General features: G+C 36.7%; 1 protein-coding gene across 11 annotated transcripts in view; it reads left to right on the plus strand.

The window, feature by feature from the left end:
• RAD51B (RAD51 paralog B) overlaps positions 1-22,624 on the plus strand; it is a 409,186-nt gene that overhangs the window by 8,328 nt on the left and 378,234 nt on the right. For all 11 annotated transcript variants that reach the window (XR_007905159.1, XR_007905158.1, XM_051791444.1 and 8 more), the window contains exons 5-7: positions 674-810; positions 3,888-4,007; positions 5,898-6,081. Coding sequence is in view for 9 of the 11 variants with exons in the window: in XM_051791444.1 (XP_051647404.1) it covers positions 674-810; positions 3,888-4,007; positions 5,898-6,081 (441 nt within the window). In the remaining 2 variants the exon portion in view is untranslated. The remainder of the gene's footprint in view (positions 1-673; positions 811-3,887; positions 4,008-5,897; positions 6,082-22,624) is intronic.

The following is a 22,624-nucleotide window of genomic DNA, read 5'->3' on the forward strand; positions in this document are numbered from 1 at the left end:
GGATCACTGAATGGTGTTGGTGTTGAAATATGGTAATAGGGAGTTAACACCAATGAAAGAATACATATTACAGAGCAGAGTGTAGTCTCTGGGGCAGATAAAATGTGTTCTTTGTATATCTATGGTTCACACTGAACATTCAGTCTTTACAGGATATAAGCAATTATCCTTGTGATTTCCAAGGGAGACCTGGTTTAACCAAAGTAGTGATGATTCCTAAGCAGTCATTTACATCTGTGAGCTCATTAGCTCTGGACTTTGTTTTCAGCTCTAAAGGCTGTTGGTGACACGTGAATGTCAACTGTGAATCGTCTAATTCTTCTCTATTTTAGAAGGTAGCACAGGGATGGAAGAGAACTAGGTGTCTCTAGGGAAGATCTTGTGAGTGAGGGAGAGAGTAGAGGACCACAAATTTGAAAAGTAATAATGATGTAAAAAAAAATGAAGTGCAAGCATAATGCTGGGTCTGTAAAGCTGTTTATTCTTCAGTGGATGAGTCTGACTGCAAAGCAGTAACTCAAAGTTGCTCTTTCTGGGTTGCATTCTGTCTTTTCATGTCTGTCTCCTCCTGTGGTAGCTGAAGGAGCAAAATTTGAATACGGTCTGATGGGTTGAAGATAAAAGTACAATTATGTAAAATGAATGTTATGTTACTAATCTTTTTTTCTTCCAGATAACTAGCCCACCAGGTTGTGGCAAAACTCAATTTTGTATTATGCTGAGTGTTCTGGCTACACTGCCTCTAAGCATGGGAGGACTAGATGGGGCAGTTATATACATTGACACAGAGTCTGCATTCAGTGCTGAAAGGTAAGATGCAAAAATCTAAAGTATACACTTCTTAGGACCTTTTATCTTGGAGCCTTCAATTATTTTCTGAGCAATAATGATGCATTTTTAGATACCTGTGGTAGTTATTAACCATTCCTCTGATATATGCAGTTATTCCATAGATGTTGAAATTAATTTAATAGAATGGTTTGCTCACCTTCCTAATTTGAATGATGTTGCAGTTTTTGGTATGGCAAGGTGGGTGGCATGCTCTTCAATTTATAGATGTTATTATCAGTCTTGTACCTGAAATCTTTCTTTGCAATTTAGTTTGTGGAGTTAAGGGGAAGGTTTTGAGGATGTAAAGGCCCCTCAGTTTGACTACAAAGGAAACAGAGATTTTTTGGTGAACAGTAGGACTGACATAGCTAGTTTTCCTTCAGATTTCTTTCCTACTTCTGAGTGGGACCCTGTGTCCTTCTGCACTTCTGGTTTCCTTCTGAGTGAGCTCGCATTTTTCCTATATCCTTAGCAGCCGTACATTACTATACTACCTTACCTCTATAACATCTCTGATTTTTCTAATGTCTCCTGCTTGGCCCATGTGACTGAAACTGCTCAGCTGTGTACTTACAGTGTTCTGAATGGACAGGAGACACTATGTGCTGTATTTGCTTGAGAGAACAGATGTATGCATGTATTGGTTGCCACTCTTCCCCATGTTGACTGAGTGATTAACTGTTGAAATAATCCTGCAGTGTTTCATTAAAGGTAGCTCTAATTTACTTTACTTAACTACCAACTTTTCTAAACAATGAGGATTTAATATTTTTTGAAATTTCTATTCCTTTTTCCCTGTTGTTTGGAATGAGCTGTAGTAAGTCTGGAAATCAAAATTGTTGTCATCAGTTTTGTAGTAGCCAGCTATTAACTGAAAACATACCAGACGTACTCAGAAAGTCTGAAAAGAATTTGTTAGGTTGGCTTTTTTTGCTAGTCATACTTATTGCTTGTGAAAAACACTAGGTACAAATTTCTGTGAACCAAAGCTGGGAACAGATTATCTGGATACATAATGGATCTGCCCTGATTGCAGAAAACATGTTCTGTGGAGATTTTGGTCTCATCATGGCAAACAGGATTTAGATATTAAAGAACTTTGAACCCACCTGGAACTCTTAAGAGTAGTGCTGCAATCTTGGCAAGATTTTCGTGTATCGCTTTATGTTGTTCAGTGTAACGATGTTCTTTGTGATGTGCGTGCTCGTTAGAAAGCACAGTGAAATCTCATTTCCTGCAGGCTGTTGAATGGTGGCTCACTGTTGCCCAAATGATCTGCATGATTAATTGTGCAGGTGGGCAGACAAAATTCTGTCTCTGGAAGTTCTGCAGGACAAGTTTATGTGTAATAAGTAATGTATTTAATGAATGAGGATCAGGCTACTAAAATTAAATTGTTTGCTCAGGGTAGGTATCTTAACACTCAAGCTCAGTGCTTCTATTTTTAAACCAAATAAAATGGATTTTAATTTTTTTTTCCTAAAATAGCTTTAACATTACATATTTTAATGAAAGGGGTCTAAATCGAAAGCATTGAGATAATAACAGTAAGTTGTGCCCACAAGTATAATCCACTAGAAGCCACTCAAGCTATAGGTAGTGGGATATGTCTGCTTAAAATACAAACAATTAAGCATTTTCTGTTATTAAAAAATAAAACTTTCATTATGGAAAAAAAATTCAGTGTGCAGATTATAACTGTGATTTTCAAAGTTAAATTCTTGGATCATCTCTTTAAGGACCTAGATAAAATTGCCTTGTGTTCAGAGGAGTAGAACTTCTTTCCAATGGCTTTGTAGGGTTTGTAGGTAGTCAGCATTTCTAGAATGCATACCGTTTAGTTTCCTCAATGATTTTGTGTATAAAATATAATTTAACTGCAAATTGTTTAGTTTGACATCTATGAGATTTTTTCAAGTCATAATTTCTGAATATGAAAGTATTTTGACAACAAATAAACAAAAAAAATCCAACTTCCTCTAACTTCTTGCAGTGTTATCACCAGTTATCTGATATGCTTCTTTAGTCTACTCTGATAATAAACAGTGGTATGCTTAGCAACTGTAATTCAAGGTTTTGAAGGCTTATGAATTTGCTAATAAGGTAATGGAGAAAATTTAATCATGGAATTCCACATTCAGTTCTATCAGTAAAGCGGACACTTAAATGCTCTAGTAATTTTGTTGTATCAAGTCATGCCATTTGTACCTGTGGTATCTGAATGGATAGATGTTCAGTTGTAGTTGCCGGGCAGCTGGAGCCTCAGTCACTTTGTGACACAATGCTGTTTGGTTTCTGTTTTTTTCACAATGTTCTAAAAAGTGGATTTTCGTAACATTTTATAAGCCATTTTTACAAATAGGTAACTGGTAAAACAGAAACAGTCACCCATCCAAATGACCTTATTTGTGTTTTTAAGGAGAGATTATCTGTGAAAAGGTTTTCACTTTGTCAGATAAACTTTCCATATATGTACTGCTTGCATAAGTACTTGAAGTCGAACTGGGCTCTGTTCTTTGCAGTCCTGCTTCTATGTTGGCTGGATCTTCTGTTTCTTAACTTGTTAAATTTCTGTGGTGACACTTTATGATTTCACCACAAGATAAAGGTGAAAGGGAAGAGTTTGAGTTGGAGACTACTATTGTTTAAATGAAAATAGTATTTAGATACAATAATTAGAATAGGAGAATGTTTGATCATTGAGTGAAACCTCTTGTATAAAATTTGAAGAACCTTGCATTGAGTAAAAACTTTGCAGTTTCCTTCTAGAGGAGATATTCTCTTTCTTTGTTTACAGACACATTATGTCTTTCCCTTGTGTACCACTGACTGAGCATCACTGAGAAGAGAACATAACTGTTCTGACTTCCAGTATTTCAGTCTGACTGATAAAGTATGCTTTTCCTTTTTAAAAGCTTTCCAGTATTACTTGGTATCTGCTTATGGTTCAGAGGTTTGCTGTGTTTGCTTCATGAATATTTGATGACTTATTATCCTACATTATTCTTTTTGCTGTGATATACCTTCTGGTTTTGCTTTTTTTTTTTTTTTAATAGGTTGATTGAGATTGCAGGAAACAGATTCCCTGATTATTTTGACTCGGATGAAAAGGTGTTCTGCATGACCCGTAGCATTCACCTCTATCGAGAACTGACCTGTTGCAGTGTACTACAGAGGTATTCTTTTCCAGAGTTTAAAATAAAAATACTACACCACTTTGACTTGATTGTCTATAATAATATTTGTTTTATATCGAAGTTTTATGAAGAGTAATTAATTTATTTGAGACCTTTTCATGTGGATAACAGCATGGTCTCCAGCAAAGTAGCACTGCAGAAAGATTGACATTGCTCTTTTCATTTCATAGCATGTGACTAATCTGGTTGATGTTTTTAAATTTCTGGTAGACAATTTCTGTGTCATCTGATCCCCGTAAGCCTTTAAAGGGGATGTTCATGAGACAGGTCGTCTCTTGGATTGTGGAGGGACCATAGTATAAGAGTTGTATTGTCCATCGAAGAGGGTCTTGTTCCTCCAAAGCACAGTTTCCTTCCAGGAAGACAGGAACCCTTCCAGCAGTGGGAGGAAGGAATTGTTTAAGAGTCATCAGCATGAATCTTGTTGTTGGCAGTGTTGTATTGTCATGCTGTCACCTTATGTTAATTTGTGAACATATTTTGCAATGAAAATTGATTTATATTTTAACATCATACTATGTGTTTTATGTTAGTGAGAGAATTATTCTAAGGATACTTTTATCTTCTGATGCAGCTTTATCAGAGAACAGCTAGTAGCATATTGTAGAAACATGGAATGTCTTGGGTTGAAAGGTACCTTAAAGATCATCTAGTTCCAACCCCCTACAATGGTGAGGAACACCACCCACTAGATCAGGTTGCTCAGGGTCTCATCCAGCCTGGCCTTGAACACTTCCAGGCATGGGCCATCCACAACTTTTCTGGGCAAGCTGTGCCAGTGCCTCACTACCCTCTGAGTAAAGAATTTCTTCCTAATAACTAATCTAAATCTCTCTTCTTTTAGTTTAAAATCATTTCCCCTTGTCCTATCACTACCTGCTCATGTAAAAAGTCACTCTGCCTCTTATAAATAAGCTCCCTTAAAGTACTGGAAGGCTGCAATGAGGTCTCCCTGGAGTCACTTTCTCTCCAGGCTGAAGAAGCCCCAGCTCTCTCAGGATGTCTTTGTAGGAGATGTGCTCATCACTGTAGCCCTTCTCCTGAGGACTTCCTCTGGTCCATGTCTTTCTTGTGAGGACCCCAGAACTGAATGCAGTACTCTAGGTGGGGTCTCATGAGAGCAGAGTAGAGGGGGAGAATCACCTTCCTTGACCTGCTGGCCACACCTCTCACTGCAACCCAGGATATGGTTGGCCTTCTGTGCTGCAGGCGCACACTGCCGGCTCATGCCCGGCTTTTTGTCTGCAGACCTCCAAGTCCTCTGCAGAGCTGCTCTCAATTACACTTTCTTCCAGTCTGTACTCGTCTCTGGGAACACCCTGATCCAGGTGCAGCTCCTTGCACTTGGACTTGTTTAACTTTGTTAGGTTCTCACAGGCCCACTTCTCAAGTTTGTCCAGGTCCCTCTGGATGGCATCCATCCTTATTAACAAATTAAGTTTGGAGGTATGCAGAAATGTATTTGACCTTCTGCATACATAGACACTAAGGAATCTGGAGTGGACCATGGGATGCATCTACTGTGAGCTAAAAAGCACAGTTTCCATGTCCACTTTACTTGCCATCTGCCATTCAAGGGTGGCACAGCATAGTCTTGCTAACTAGAGATTCTTCCAAATCCTCTCTTTTGGAGAGATTCTGCCTTGAGTTATGTGGACCAGTGAGCCTCAGATTCCTTTCCAAATCTCTTCAATACATGTAGATGTTAATGGAGGTGGTGTGTGAGGAGGGAAAAAGAAGCTTCAGAAAATTCAAGAGGAAAAATTCAGCTTATTAGAGGAATCCTTTTATTTAAACAATTTCAGAGTTATAAAATGGTTCTATTGTGTAAGTAATGCTATCAGTGACTTTCTTTTTTTCTTTTTTTAGGATTATGTCTTTGGAAGAAGAAATTATTTCAAAGAAAGTAAAACTCATAATAATTGACTCCGTTGCTTCAGTTGTCAGAAAGGAGTTTGACACAAAACTTCAAGGCAATCTGGCAGAGAGAAGTAACTTTTTGACTAGAGGAGCATCAGTGTTGAAGTATTTGGCAGAGGAGTTCTCAATACCAGTAAGTTCTTCCTCCTTGCTTAAGTTTTTACCTTAGACTATGAAGTCATAAAATTGGAAAAGAATGAAAATGACAGGAAGATGAAAACCAGAAAATTACTCTAGCAGAAATCTTCAAGCAGGTACTGTTACAACCTGCCCCAGAAAAGTGGGGGGGTTACCCAGGTTCTTCTTAATAAATCCTTTGGGGTGGATTAGAGTGAAACGACACTGAAAATCCATGTTTGAAGACATATATATGTAGGGTTTATTTTAGAACAATTTTGTGTCAAAGGTAAACAGGTACATTAGCGTTTTGGGTGTTATCATCTATACCTAGCACTTATAGCAATATGGCATAAAGATAACCTTAAGGGAAAATGCATCATAAGTATAATGCAAAAGTCCTCCAAAAGCCTGCAAAAGTCTCCTGGCAATCCTAGAATGCATAAATCATTAACCATTTCAGTCTCTGCCAGGTACCAGTTGAAAAATAGTTGGGAAATGGAAGAACAGGAACTGTTTTGCTTCTTGGTTTTTTGTGTGTGGGGTTTTGTTGTTTGTTTTTTTTTTTATTTAGGAATTCAAATAAGGGACAAGATTCTCCAGCTGCTTCAGTGCTTTGTTTTTTGTTTGTTTGTTTTTCTTGAATATTATATTTTATTTTGTTGCCATTAAATATTGTTTAACCCTGATGGTTCCCTTCTATTGCAATGTCACTCTAACTAGTCCATACCCTGGCTAGTTGAAGATCTTTTTTTGTGTCTGTCCCCTTTACTCAAGTTAATAGAATCTCAAAAGGCCTAATACTCTGGAACACCTTAAATTCCTTTTGTGGCTGATAATGTGTGCTAATTTATGCAGAAGGGAGGATAACAGCTCAGGAAATCCTTGTTTGTGGATTTGCCCATAAAATAAGAAGGAAGACATGGGCACCCAGGGGGCAGGGACTGGGTAGAACTGATTGAAAAGTGCTTTAGACTGTATAAATGTTCTTGTGTGTGTGTTCATGCATGAAGGGTCATATCAAAGGATGCCATTGAAACTCAACTCTTGAAAGTAATTCCTAGTATGGGTAACCTACTCATCACTCCAGTGTAAGAGAGAAACTGAGGTAAGAATGTGAGTAAGACTGGTAGGGCCTTTTCACTCTGACACTCCTGAGGTCACAGAAACTATGACACCAGTAATAGGAGGTGTGGAACTGGCTGATGTAATTTAAGAGGAATAGATTTCCTTCTGCCATGTGATTTCTAAAGACTTTTGATGAAGATTAGACCCTGTGTAAGTGCCTTTAAGGTTCAGGAACAAAAGATAGCTTCCTAGTCAGTGCTTTAAAAAGCCAGGAAGAAGTTGTGTGTAAGTATGTGCCCTCTGATGTTTTGAGAAAATATTAAGCAGCGCTTTGAAAAAGGGGAGAAATTTTATGAGAAGATACTATTTTTTCTCTATTTCTGTATTTTCTTCTCCTTTAGACAACCCCTGCCCCCCCCTCCACCTTCACTGAAATGGTGAAGGTGAGCTGGCTTTGAATGTCTGACAGTTCAGGCTGCTGTCCTGCTTAGTCAGAGTGACGGCGTTGATATGCACAAAAGTCTTAAAACTGGACAGTATGGAGTAGCCTAAGACTGTGATCCTGATTTTCCCCATGTAAGAAGAAAATAAACCTTTAACATCTAGAGGCTTCCATTATGTTAGAGCTGATATGTTTGCTTTAAGACGTCTGCAGTACCTGATGTGCTGGTCTGTTACTGTTTTTGACTGTGAACACTTTGGTAAGGAGTTCTGGAATTTTGGGCGAGAACTTGTGCTGTGGTCACAGCCTTCATCTTTTTGAACTGGTTCCTGAAAGGTCTTGCCTTTTAAATAAAATCTTTATAGAGCTGTATAATGACATGTAAATACACAGATGGAAAGCTTGTATATTTTTAAAGCACCTGTTGATTAGATTTATCAATTTTTTCAATGAAAACCCAATTCTGTTTTCATTTATCATCATCTTTAATAAACGTTACTTGTTGGTTGGTTCTGGAGTATTTTAAAGATTTGCTAAATTTTATGTTACAAAATAAAATCTAAGTCCTATTAGTTGAGAATTCTAGGAGGGCCTTGGCTAGAGATTTGTGCTCTTGCAAACGTGGATCCCTAAGTAAGGCTGTGTATGACTAACGTGCAAAATCCAATGTCAGAGTGTTATGCATCTGCAGATGTTGGTGCATACTACAAATCAGTCTGCTGTTGCATACATTGCAACGGTCTCAGAGGTTCTCATTGTAAATAACTGTGTTGGAATTATTTCAGATGTTTTTACCTACCTAGAAAATCATAAATTTGGGACTAAGAACATTAGTAAGGTCGCAAAGTGATTTAGATAATTAATAAATGGGACACATAACTTCCTAGCAGAATCAGTGCAACTAAATACTAAGTTGGGCAACAAGTTTGGAGTTGACGAATGATAGGATTTGGATTTGAACTTGAAGTCAATCCTTTTGGCTGTAGCTAAAGGTCTAGTAAAAAATTTTGAGTAGTTGAGCAAGGGAATTGACAATTAGGAGGTATCAGCTATAACTGTTACTGGAACAGTACATCTGGTGCTGACAGTCCAGGAAGGATGGTGAAAAACAGCTTCCAGAGAACAGTCTTGAAAAAGGCTGGGGGAGAACGGTCTTAGTAATGAAGACATAAGGTGCTTACTTTGTTTAGCTTAGCTAAGGAAATGTTAAGGGCTTCTTCATTAGTCAGTGTGCACCTACTTGGCAAAGAGGTATTTGATAAAAGCTTCTCTTCAGCTGACACAGGTGTACCACAGTTCTGTGGCTGGAAGGTGAATTAAGCAAGTTCAGACTTCAAATAATGGGTGTGTTCTTACTGGACTAATTAATCATTGGAATGCATTACTACACATAAATAGCTGCTTATCACTGAGTATTTTTTCGTGGGCATTTCCCCTCCTGCATTTCTTAAAAAGAAAGTGGGTTCAAGTAGAGTTAAATTTGGGGAAACCCTGTGCTACTCTACTGTGCTGGAGTTCAAAGGATTTCAGTGCTGTTCTTCTGTTGGTGTTATAAAATCTGTTTATGATTATGTATGTTTCATGTCATACAGATATAATATTTCATGATGTGAGGTTATAGAATTTGACCTGCAAAAGTGACTAGCACTCATAGTTTTTACCAACTCAAGGGGAACTGTTTCAAACCCAAGTAGCTCTGTCTGCTCTGCAATATTTGGAAAAAAGTTGACCTTAATTGCATCAAAACTGATGGTCATTGTTTAGTAATCTCTCTGCACCTCTATTTTCAGTTTGTAAAATGGAATAACAGAGCTGTTTATTGAGAGAATACTGTGAGAATAGAGTCATTACTAGTGAGAAAGCACTTGTACTGAGTCCAGGAACAAGATGCAGATGCTCATTGGAAAGTAGCAATTGCCATCCTCAGTGTAAAATTTAAATAAGTTGTAGTAAATTAAACCTTAATCCATCTTTTGAGATGAAAAAAATATTAAACATATTAATTGAATGGTACCATCTTAGCCAGTGAGTGAAGCCAGGTGAAAGTGGTGTGTGATTTTCATTTTTTGCTGACTTAATGTTTTTGGGGTTTGGGATTTGTTTTGTTTTGTTTGTAAAGTACAAAGAAAAACAAAGCTTTTTTTTTGTTGTTGTTGTGTATACATATTAGTAAAGCATAAGCTGTTTCTCAAAAAGTGAAGTATAATATCTGGTCTCCTTTTTTGATTTTTTTTTTTTTTCCGTGTAACTTAGTGGTAAGCCTTCTTTCATCCTAGGCATTATAAATGATGCCAGAGCAAGAGGCAGCACAGGGTTTGGATCACTTATGGTCTATTGACAGGCGACCAAGCAGCCATAGTGATGACTGAACAGTCACTGAAGCTTCTGTCTCCATGGGGCACTATGTAGGAATGTCCTGTTTTCCCTTTTCCTGCACAGAGCTGTGACCAAAACATACTTTTTTTCTGCCAGGTTTGGTTGGAACTAGCCAGTCAGATCAAAAGCAACTGCTAGAAATTGAGAAGGATAGCTTGATTGTTAATCAAACAAAATTAACTTTCTTTTACTCTCCAGTGCTTTTATTTTCTATGCTAGAAAAGTTGAGAAGCCTACAAGTTCCACAGATAATATTTTCCCCCCTTTAGATGCCACATGCTCCATTTAAAAACTAAAAATTTACTTGATATTTTTGATCTGAGAGCAATTAAATCTGTTACAGTCAATTTTCTTTTCATACTCACATCTCATATTTTTTTAGTTTCAGTGCTTCACAATCACTTACACATTGTGCTCTGTAAACTTTATCCCCAATGTTTCCATTTACTGTAGAAAGCCAGACGTTTAGCTAAATGTATATTTGGTTTTAGGTTGAGTAAGTTTTTTCTTCTCTTCTCAAAATCTGTTTATATGCACAAATTACTTGACTTCTGCAGTGCCTTTTCTGCTGTCTTTGGTTAAGTGTGTTTAATTGCATTGTCTCAGCTTCCTGCAGTAAAGTGTCCCTTGATTGAAGTGTTGCTTTTGGCACAGGGGAAATATTCAAATTGTTATTTTCTCCCATATGGCCTCATTCTTGTTTCTGTTTTATTCTGTTTCCACATAGATGGTTTCTTTGCACCTTTGCTATTGCTGTTCTGATATTTGAAAATATTAGTTTATGGAAAGCTAAATGTATTGCAAAATGAAAGATTTCTGAAGAAAAGTTGTTTAGATACCAGTTCCCTTTCAATTGGTAATAAATATGTAGATAGTTTGAAAAAATGGATGGTTGATTTTTTACATATGTAACAACACTGTATACCGACTTTTCCAAAATTATTGGGATACATTCGACTTTCAGATGAATTTGTCTGGACTGTAAGCTGCTGAAATGCAAAATTCATTTTTATACTTTGCTATTAAAAGGTATGTTTAATATGAGTGTTAGAGAAACAGTAATTGAATTATCTTTGCAAGTTTTTTAAATCTAGAATAAGAAAAACTTATTTGCAAAGCTTAGAGAACTTAGCACAAACAAAATGTTCCATTTTGAAATTTTCTAAAAAGAGAAATCTCTTCTATATTATGCCACATTGAAACATGTGTTTCTTTAATGAGAAGCTAACCTTAACAGAAGAAAACATTTTGGAATTGAGTTACCAGAATTTTACTAGCCATACTTAGGCCAGATGTGGTTCAAACCATTTCTAGTGGTAAGAATTCAGTGGAAAGTCTGGATCCTTTTCTGTTAAGCTGCTAATGTTTATGTATGGTGTCTTGTCACTCAAGTTTGAAGTGTATCTTGTGTTTGTATGTGTGTGAACTTGAATACCCTCCCCAACTGCTAATAGAAGCATCTTTTTGTTTCTACATAATCACACTGAACTCCTGGCCATCAGCTTGCTGTGAAAGCTTGAGGTTTATGTAGTAATGTAATTCTCCTTTCAGTCTGGGACTGCTACTTGCTTTGTTCCTTTGCTTCTCCCTTCTATATGAGTAACTTTTATGCTTTTTTTTCCATGAAGGTTTTATATTTCTCTAGGGAGCGGCATGAAAGTTAAACCAGTATGTGACTGATTAAAATACACAGAGCCTGCAGAATTTTATTAAGGTAATTCACTAGCTTCTTGGAGAAACTGAGTTATCTCTGATCAACTCAATAGGATGAAAAGATACAAGTGTCTTATGCTAATCATACTGTGAACATTATCCACAGAAGCATAAATATTTAGAATAAGGCAGATATTGCAGAATTTGCTGACTATATTCTCTGTATGAAACAAAGAATCTTTGAGTAGCCCTAACTTTGTTTTAAGCCATGGAAAACAGCAGTTAATTTGTTTCCTAAGTCAGAGAGATTACTTCCAAAACTAACTTTCTTCTATAAAAGACAATGCTTGTTCTCTTGAAGATGTTTCGCTTCCCCTGCACCAAAATTCATCTTGGTGTTCATGTCCTCGTTAAGTGGTGAACTTATCAACATTAGAAAATTGTTTGTACTAGCTGTATCAGAATTTTTGCTTTCAAACACACAGTATTTTGGTATAAAACCTAACCTTGTTCAGTGTGCTTCATCAGTTTAAATAACAAATAGTCTCTGAAATGAGGCACTGGAGCAGGTACCCAGAGGAGTTGCGATGCCCCCTCTCTGTAAGTGTTCAAGGTCAGGTTGCATGAGCAAGCTGGTCTAATGGAAGGTGTCCCTGCCCCTGGCAGGCGAGCTGGAACTAGGTGATTTTTTTAAAGTCCATTCCAACCCAAACCATTCTATGATGTTAAGATTTCCTACCATGTTATACTTAGCAGTACTTTCATGCCCAGAACTGAGTCTATAGCTTTGGGGTTTTTAATTAAATATTATAGTGTTACCCTTTGTTTTCTTACAAATGCTGGCTTAAAAAATAAGTGTCAGAATTTCACATACATTTGAACACTGCTGTTTGTAAAGTGTGATTTGGAATGAATTTAAATTTTTGTTGTTGTTTACTTGGGAAACCAAAATGGTTAAAGGGGACTTATAGAGTAGCATTCTTTCTTTGCCCTTGCTAAAACTTCATAAACCCAGTTTCTGTTGGCAGATTGTTTATGTTTCAATTATCCTTCCACTCCACAGTACTGAGCAAAAAATACTTTGGATAAAAGGGAGTTAATTCAACTGTTAAGTGCTATTAGAGTGGCAAAGTTAGATGGTTTTGTCGTTTTGTTTGTTTGTTAAAAATTATCTTTGGAAGGCACAACTTTGTTTTAGTTTAAAATGACTTTAAAACATAATTTTAACTGTCTTCAGTACTGCTGCCATTTGCATTCTATTTTATGTGTGTCTGGAGAATATATGTTGCTACAGTTTATGGCCCAACACAGTGTTCCTTTTGGACCATCTGTGCTCATAAAATGTTTAATACTGCTGAGGAAAAGGAATGAGAAATGGTAGAGCAATGTTTCCTGTTTTCATGTGGTGACGAAGTATAGAAAAGGAGGTAGTTTTAAGTTATATGATACTTGAATTCAGTTTGATTTTTCTTTTAAAGTATTCCACTTTTTCCATTTTACCGTGCAAGTGACTTTGCCAAAAGCTATCATTCTGCACAATTGCACATATGAAATTATGTAGAAGGAATGGACCAGGATTAACATAGGAGAGGGACTTGGGAGGAGTGAGATTTTAGTACCAGATTCGTTTTGGATCTGTTATATGATTATGCACAATACTTGCTATAGAGGAGGGCAGACACTTTTCCTAATATCTGCCTTGACTTGAATTTCTGAAAGACTTCTTCCAAAATAAATAAACAGTTTCTTGTGTCTTGTGTCCTTTTATGCCTTGTATTGGGAGTTTAGGGTTTGACAAGATGTACTGTTTTGACTGTATGAAAAACTACCTGAACCTTTAGGCCAATAATTTATTTGTGACTCTGCAGAAAAGTAGTTGTATTTTGAGTATTCAATTTTTCTGTATTTTTTCATGTGCTACCTCACTGTCTTTTGATTTTATTTAAACTGTAGGTTCTTTAGGAATATTTCTGCATTTGTGTAATGTGTAGGTGAAAGTGATTCTAGTCTTTAGACAGGATAGCAGTGCAAGGAATAGTTGACCAGTTTACAAGTTGTTAGAAAAATCTTACCTGTACGAGCTGAGTGATTTGATTTCCAGATTCCCTAGGGTTTGTTTGCTTTATGGTTACTCAGCCCCAAGGTTTCTGGGAATAATGAGGACCTGCTCTGAAGTTGTTACTCCTAAATAATGTTGTACCAGTCCCCCTGAGGCATAAAGGAATGGGGATAAAACAAAATTAAGATTTAGCAATGTATGTCTCTTACAATATAAATGTGCCCAGAGATCAAAAGTAAAATCTTACTTTCTTGGAAACTGGTGGTAGAGATGATGGTACCAATTCACTCTTTGTGTTGTTTACAGGACTGCTTTGTGAGAATATTGCAGTTGTGTGGAACCAGGTATGCTGTTGGGGCTGCTTTTTGATGCAATGTGATCTGGAAGCAATCTGCTTGCCGCTGTTAACTACAGAACTTGCCTTTTGCAGTCTGCAGAATTTTGTCTCTTTCCACTTGTAGTTGGATGATAATAACAGACAGACTAAAAACCGTTGCAGCTAGATGGTTGATGATCCTGTGCTGCCTTGAAAACAGGAGTATCTAGGTTTACAGAACAAACTTTTCACTGCACTTTTTCTTCTACTTTTGAGGCTCTTGTGCATTAGAAGAGTTATATGTTTTGCTCTGGTTTCGCTACTCAGTTTTGTTTGGAATTGGAATCTCTGAGCTATAACATATGGTGTCCTGAGCAAATTCCTTCTGATTTTTCTACAAGAAGACTCCATCTTCTCCATTGAGAACAAGTATGTTTTATGTAATTTTTCTTTGAAGTTTCAGCTAGGTGTTGATTTATTCACCCTAATTTTCTCTTTAAAGAAGAAAATCCATCATTTTGAAACCAAGCATTTTTATTCATTTGTCAGAAGTTTGGTATAATCAAACTGAGGGAGATCCATTCCAAATATGGATTCCGGGAGATCCATTCCAAATATGGATTCCGGGAGATCCATTCCAAATATGGATTCCGGGAGATCCATTCCAAATATGGATTCCAGTGAGAGTCTACATGATTTCAGTAACCTCATCAAAACTGTCACGTTTCCTCTTGCTAAAATGCATAGCTGTCTCACATGTGAGAATATAGTATTTCTGATGTAATATACTAGATAAACAAAATTAGATTTAGAGGTTTTTATTGAATACGACTGAGCAGTCATCTGCAAAGTTTTAATTAGACAGGAATGAATGAGATGCTGGTTTTGTTAGTGAGACTACATCTGAATTTTAGTAGGATGGTATCTCTTTCCCCCTCAGTATTTGAATAATCTAGTTTGGATGAGCTGCATTGCCCACTCCAGCATAAAAATCACTTTATTTGTATTCAGATTCCAGTATTTTCCATACTTTACTTTTGTATTTATTATATCTTGTACTTCTGACCTAGGCAGAGAGTACTTTTCTCTTCAACGATATCTGAGGTTGACTGGATTCCTGGCAGTCTGTGGTATTATGTTTTTCATGATATGCTGGTTAGCAAGACCAGTTTAAATAGATGAACTAAACACTGTTTTTTCTTGCAAAACCCCCTAGTTCTTGAGAGAATTAGAATTGCTTACTGCTTAGATGCTTTTTGTAACTTCGTAAAGGTCTCCCCTAGGGAAAAGGGAGGCTTTCTTAAGGGCGCAGGCACATGCTGGTGCCCTGGGTACTTATCAAGAACACTAGTTTAAGGAAACTGGCTTCAGATGTTAGCAGTCTTCAAAATACAAAACTGAAGTTATTTGCCTGTAAAGCTTATAAACAATACTAGCAAGGTACAACTGGATAATTGGAAGTTATAAATAAGGCGATGTGTTTTTCTCTATCAGTCTTAAATTTTTGCATCTCCTAAAGCTGGCATGTGTTGGGCTTGTCCAACTTTCTCTGGTTGCATGGAAGAGCTCCATGTCACAGCTCCTTCTGGCATTGTAATGAAAACAGTCATACTTGGGCAGTGAGTACAAAGTTTTTGAGGAGGTACAGAGCATATGCACAGGACTAGTATACTGTGTATTGGAGCAGGTATGCTCTATTCTTTAGCTTTTGTGATGGAAGCTGAATGGAGCTGCTAGAAGCAAAAAGAGGCTGCTGCAACATTTTGTGAAGCCTGCTCCTGCTTGTTGTATTTTGGAAGAGCAGATTGACAATAGTAAAGGAGATAGTTACTGGCTAGAGATATTGTTTGGGGTTGGCAGCAATGCTTACTGCCATGTCTCTTTTTCCAGATGACTTAAGGGAGTCACAGTAGGGCTACCACTAGCCAAGTGATAAAGCTGCTGCCTGGAAATCCGCTGAACTTCAATTGTCATTCCGAAGTTGTCCCTAGGAAAGAAAGGCTACTAGATACAAGCTGCAAGCAAAATAAATTATCACTTGAAATCACAAGTGGCATGTGGGTAGTAGGTTAATTGAGCCTGCTTACAGAAAGTGTGAGTAATCCAAAATCAAGAGGTGGTCAACCAATGGCAGAGATGAAACAGCAAAAAGGGAATAATGCATGTTTTTTTCTTTTCTACCTGCCTGTTACTTGATTTCACTGTCAAGTTTGCTAGTGGTTTATGCTTGCTGATGAGCCTGAACAAGGATGTAAACCAGTTAAAGAAAACCAAAACAGAATTAACAAAAGTACTGGTCAATTGTGCAGCTGAACAGGCACTAAGGTAGGCAGAAAGAAGGGGTAGGAATATGAGGTTTCTGGCAGCAGCAAAGATTTTGGATGTAAAACTACATATTCAGTAAAAAGGGTAGTATGAGTAAAAATGATGGCCAGGTTACTACTCTGAATGAGCAGAGAAAAAGTATGTTAGGTACTTGGAACGTTTTTTAAACTAGGAAGGACTGTTTTACACACCATTATTATGATGCTTTGTAATTTGACTAGAGGTGAGCAAATGCCTGGTTGCATACAGCCTATCCTTACATTGCTTAGGGCTCTAGTGTATCATTAGGTCAGTGTCCTGGTTTTAATCTGCACATTCTGGTTTTAAAATGCATCGTAATATGCTGTATTTTGAGTTACCCACCCATAATGAATTATAGCTGAGATCAGAAATCATGCTGAATAGTAGATTTTCAAACCACAGTATTTCTTCCTGTTCTAAAATTCAGAATGAAATGTATAACAACCCATAAAAGCTTGTACCGTTCATAACCTGCTTGTGTTCCTTTCATTATTAATAGTTTCATATCCATCTGTCAGTGTGCTATGGTTAAACTGTTACCAAAGTTTTTGCAGCTGCTGCTTTAGAAGTCTGTATAATGTAGTTATCTACAGATCCTGGTTTTTGTCTACTAGTGAGAGGAAATTTTACAGAGAACTTACTGAATTGTCCAAGACTGTAAGTTCAAGTCTAGGTGAAAGTCTGTGATCTTGATTTGACTTACTTGGCGTGCGGTACTTTCCTGCTCTTTCTTTTGTTTGAACTACATTGTTTGTAGCAGTAGTTTTGAGTAATAGTGGTTTGTTTAATCTCATTAGAAGTTTTGTATGTAGCTGTCGTACTCCTGTATTTTGTCGTTCTATTTTTAAGAACATTTTCTGCAAATTACAGTTGCTGATTTGATCTGAAGGCAGAGCCCCTAGAGAGGTCTGATTTGAAAAGAATGGGTCTATGGGTAGTATATGCGGAGGTTTTGTTTTGAGACACTCTATTAAAATGTGAATGAAGATGCATATTGTTTGCAGCAAAAATAGCTATTGATGTAGAAAGTAGAATGTATGTAGACTACCAAAGTACTTTGTGTGTGATACTGACCAGTTACTGGAGAATAACAGTTCAAATTATTGCTAAAACAAAATATTTTCATACTAGTTACTTGGAGAGACAAAGTTTCTGGAAGTACTTGTGTGGTCCAGGACCTCTCTGTGTGTGTCTGCATGCTTTTTAAAAATTCCAGTGCTGTCAAATTCCAAAGACCACAATTTGTAAATCACAATAGATACCTGCTTTTCTCATTTTTGGTGCCAGGTAAAATCTATTAGCATAAATATGAAATTTTTATATTAAAAAGCAGTATTTGTGTATATCTACAAGATTTTTTTTGTCTCCTAGAATAACGTAATTTTTGCTGATAGGATATAATGAAATACTTGAATTATTTTAAAACCCACTGATAGGGAGTGAATTGCATTGTTCATACCTGACTGTCCTAACTGCATTTGGTCTGGTCATTCACATCTGACTGGATCACTAATATGTCAGACCTCTCACCAGTCTAATATGGTGGCTTTTGAAACACAACCCAACAAATTGTGTTGTGTTGTTCCATTAATTTCCAAAGCCTTAAACTTGTTTTCATGCTAAGAGACAACTATTACCAGATGTTAAGTAGTACTAAACTGGTCTGTTACTAGGCTTGTATTTCAGTGGCTTTCATGTCTTGTTTGCTTGTTTTTTCTGTTGTCTGAGTGTTCCTCCATGGGGTTTGGAGTTTGAAAGAATGTCTTTTTGATTATTTTAATGCTCATCTTTACTTTAAGTGCTCTATTTGCCTTTTAAATGCTGCTATTTTGCAGTTGGCTTTGCAATTATTCCTTCTGAAGGAATAATTGTTCAGGAATAATAGTTATGCATTTCTCCTCTCAAAGAAAAACAATCTGTGCAGAAGGCTGTACTGTTTCTTCTTGGTCCCTGCCACTGAGTCTTTGGATGATAGAGGTAAGGTTTGCGTACTGGTGAATATGAATTGTGGGTGCAATGACTTAGCTGCTGCTTTTTTTCATAGAGCTCTCCACATATAAGGAGATACTAAACAGAGGGGATCTGTGAAGAGCAAGGAAATGAGAGCTTGTACAGCAATACCAATTACACAACTTAATTTGCTGTTAACAGAGTACAGTAAACTACTGGAACTCTGTAAACTTCACCGATTTATTTGGGATCAGCGATGCCGCATGAATGGTAGATGCTGCTTAAAAATCTGAACCTGGCCCTAGTACACTTGTAGAGCCTTCTGGAGTTTGGAGCAGAAAATATGAGAATCTGTAGCCATGCCTGAAGCCTGTGTGTCATGCAGATCCTGAAATTTATTCTATTAAATCTAGCTTTATTATTTATGTAAGTTTTGGGTTTTTGTAACTGTGATTTTCTCAGGTACTGAGGGTGTCTGAAGAAATGCTGTGTAATTAACAGTGATCAGTCACTTTACCCCAGTTCAGCTGAAAGATTGACAACATATTTTAGGTAAAATATAATTTAAATTTGGTCCATAAATTTTGCTAAATGTGAAGAGAAAAACTCAAGGAAAATAAAATTTCTGTGGTACCAGGCAAAGATGCCTGGTTCATGTTACTGTGCTATCAGTGATAAAAGTCATATAGGTTGTATTCCTGAGGTCTAAAAAATACACAAACTCAATTATTGTCATGTGCTTCTGTCAGAAACTATAGATGGAATTACAGTGTTAGGGATTTTTTTTATCAATGCAAAAATTTTTTCAATAATTTATGTACTAACACAGTCTGTGACCTCAGAGTATTTCTATTACTTCATCTTTTTTCTCAGCTTCAGTAAATCTGTTTCCTAATTCAGAGTTGTAACTGATGAGGTAAGGGTAAAGTGAAGAAAGATTGATAGGAAGTGATGTGAAAGTTTTTTTTATTAGCTCAATTAATGCAGTCAGGAAAAGGGAGAGCTTTTCACTAGAAATCTGAAGAGGGGCTTTGGAAAACCTACTTGTCAGTTGGTCTAATAAAGGAGAATATTTCTGCCTGTAAATATTCCTTCATCTAGTTTAGACTCTGTGGAGTTACTGATGAGCAGTGACATTAAGCTTTCCTAGTTTTGCTGTGTCATATAATCTGAAAATTTAATTTGTGTTTAAATTGTAGGCTTGTAATACTCTGTAAGACACCAAATGCTTGTATCCCTTTGTATCCCTTTGTATGTGAGTGATCTAGTAAAGCACACAGTACTGATATGCTTAATCATTTGGCATGAATGAATTTCCTTTGGTATCCATTCTCCTAGTGTAGGCATGTGGAAGTTCTAGCAGAAGAATAAAGATAAAGGAATTTTTTTCTTAGATAGAAATACATGTAAGTAATTTTGTAGAACAGCAGTTCATCGTTTGTTTTGATGGCACTGAAATGGAAGCAGAAAGCTGACATTTCTCCCCTTCCCTGCACCAAATTTTAAAACAATTGGGGTTGAAAACTGACACTGAGACCTTCCTGGGTTTTTGCTGTCCATTACCATGTGTGTATTCTTGGTGCTTCATCTATTGTATGTACCAGTGAGAACATCTGTCTTACTCCTAAAGGTTTTCTTTTTCCTTTGCTTCAGTATGTGCCTCAGGGAGATATCTTCAAATAGAGTCCTGTTTTGCAGATAAATGTCTTTTATTGGTTTGTTTCTTTTCTTGGTTTGTTCCTTTCTCTTATCCCCTCTAAATTCGTTTAAAGACACCTTGAAATCTACCATCTTGTTACACCAGTCACAATATTAAATCTAATTTCAATATCAAGAGCAAGTTTTTCTTGGAAATGGTGAGGAAAGTGGCAGCATAAATTAAAGTTACACCTCTTTGTGTGATTTTCTTGTTAGTCTTCTTTTTTCTACTCCCCTTTTGTATGTTCTTTATTTTATCTGTTCAAGGCTGAAGAGCTGTTAGCCACATGCTTTTACATCAGCCATTGATTTACAGTGCCTATTTAGTCATGGTTGAATTTCTTGGATTTTTTTGTTTTCTGAAATAAGCACAACCATGGTGTCCTGGCCAGTTGGGATGAAAATATGTGTGGCTGAAAAATTCAGGCTGTATTCAACAGACTTAACCAACATATAAAATATTAGTGAGTCTGAAGGCAAAATGTAGCTCATAATTTTTTTGACAATGCTGTAGACTTTTGTATATGCATATATATACATAATCATACACAAATATGCACCTTATGTTACCTTTTTTATTCCTACAGAAGCATTTGTGCAGCTATATAGTGAATTGGAGTGGGGAACTGATCCAGCTGAAAAGTGATCTTTCAGGTTTTTTGCTGAAAAACTTTTTCACCTGGATGCAAGGATGCAATATATTTGTATTTTGACTTGTTCACTTGTATTGTGCTGTAGTTCCTACACCCTTTTGTAAAGAACAGCCATTTTGCTAGCTGATCTTTATCTTTAAACTTAGTTAAGCTTGTAGCAGCTTGTGCTTTCTTGAATTCATCTCTTCCCTGCCACTTTTTTATTTTTGCAAGTATTTCTCTAGTCTTTCGAGACCTTCTTGAAGGCTAATGCTTGTCCCATTGTAGTCAGTTCCTTTCATTTATGGCCCTCATGCACAAGCATTTAGCAGGAAGTGCAGGGGACTTTTAGTGCTGCTACTGAATGTTTTGCTGTGGTTTATTTGTTCCTCTCACTTCAATTAGAGCATTAATTAGACAACAGATGTGTTTTTCAGCTGTATGGGTTAAGACTTAAATGTACTAATTCCTCTCAGGTGGGTTTCCTCTACTAAGATAATATAACATAGGGATGGCAGGTGATTTGCAAGAAATAATTTTATCAAGGGTTGCTAATTATACTGAAACTATAGGTACTGACTCCGGAACTTAAAAGATAAAATTAAATCCCTGTGCTAGAAGTCATTGCAATCCATTTTTTCTTCATATTTTTAGACATTGAAATATTAGCATTTACATTAAAATATTAACCATAGAAATACTTTCAAGAACTGGAAGCAGATTTTATATTCTTATGGGTTTTTTGGTTGCTCATTCTGTGTAAATTGCATAAATGCTCTGGCAATGTTGGTAGAATACGGAGATGATATGAAAAGGAGCTGACTACCTTTTAAAAGAGCAATCACGGGCATTTCCTGTTTTACATTTTTCTGAATAGCAAATATATTGATATTCTGAATTGTGTTCTGTTATTTATTTTGTATTGCATCAGCCCATTTTCATTAATTTTGTGTTCCATCAATTGCTTTTCAGAAGATGTTTATGGCCTTTTGATAGGGAAACATAAGTTCTAATAGCTAGACACTGAACTAGAAGTTGTTTGGATTATGTTCTTAGCTATGTTGTCTGGTATCTCCCCTGGTCCAAGTCTGACATGCAAAGAAAAAAGAAACTTTAATGAAAAGGCCTGTGGATGAAGAATTCTCTCTGTGGCAAATACTGTTTGCTCAATGACTGAAGTAAGTACAATATTCCTGCTCTAATGTCCAACATACTGCCCTGTAGTGGCTTTGGGTGTTTTATTTCAGAGACAAAGGTAGCAACCATGTATTTTGTATAGTGCCTGGTTAAATTTGCTTTTGACTGTGATTGCTGTTTGGCTATTGCTTATGGAAAAATGGTATTTTTACAAGCAAATCAATTATGTTAATTTAGATTCTTACAATAAGTATCTAATCAGTGGTTGATGGAGAAATAATAAATATAGGTAGAATAGTGAAGAAGCTTACTTTTGTATGTTGTAAGTTAAATTCCTTCCCTTGTTAAGATTTTACGTAGTTGGTTTGGCTCAAGAACTTCAATATTGCCTTTGAGATCAAATACAAGGAAGCCTTAATTACACACTTGGGTTAGACAGAGTACTTTCTTGGCTGAAATATGTGCTGATATTTGTTATTCAGTGGTGATTTTTTTTCATTATGCAAACCTTTGATGCTCCCACTGACAATATTGGCTCTACTGGATTTTTTTCTGCCAGTTGGTGAAGCCTTTCTTACAGAGCAGCATCCACAAGGTGGTGCCTTTTCATCACCAAAAGGGAGAGGAACTTCTCTTTACAAAGTTGTGTTGCCTTTCGGCCTGTTGCTTGGCAGAAATGGGAAATTCAGATACTGAGGTGAGTGTATCCTTTTCTCCCTGAATATAAAGTGAACGCTGTGATTCTCTGGTTTTTTTCCAGCCTTTGTGGTCGCAAGCTGACTGTGATGTTCAGAGATTGAGAACTAGAAAAGAAAGGCAGTGGCTTAGAAGTCAAAATTGAGCCATGTTGGCTGAATCATGAAAAGGTTTTCCCTAAAATAC

Source organism: Manacus candei, unplaced genomic scaffold (assembly GCF_025592945.1).
Source record: "Manacus candei isolate 608988 ecotype Guabito, Panama unplaced genomic scaffold, ASM2559294v1 h1tg000033l, whole genome shotgun sequence".
NCBI classification, from domain to species: Eukaryota; Metazoa; Chordata; class Aves; order Passeriformes; family Pipridae; genus Manacus; species Manacus candei.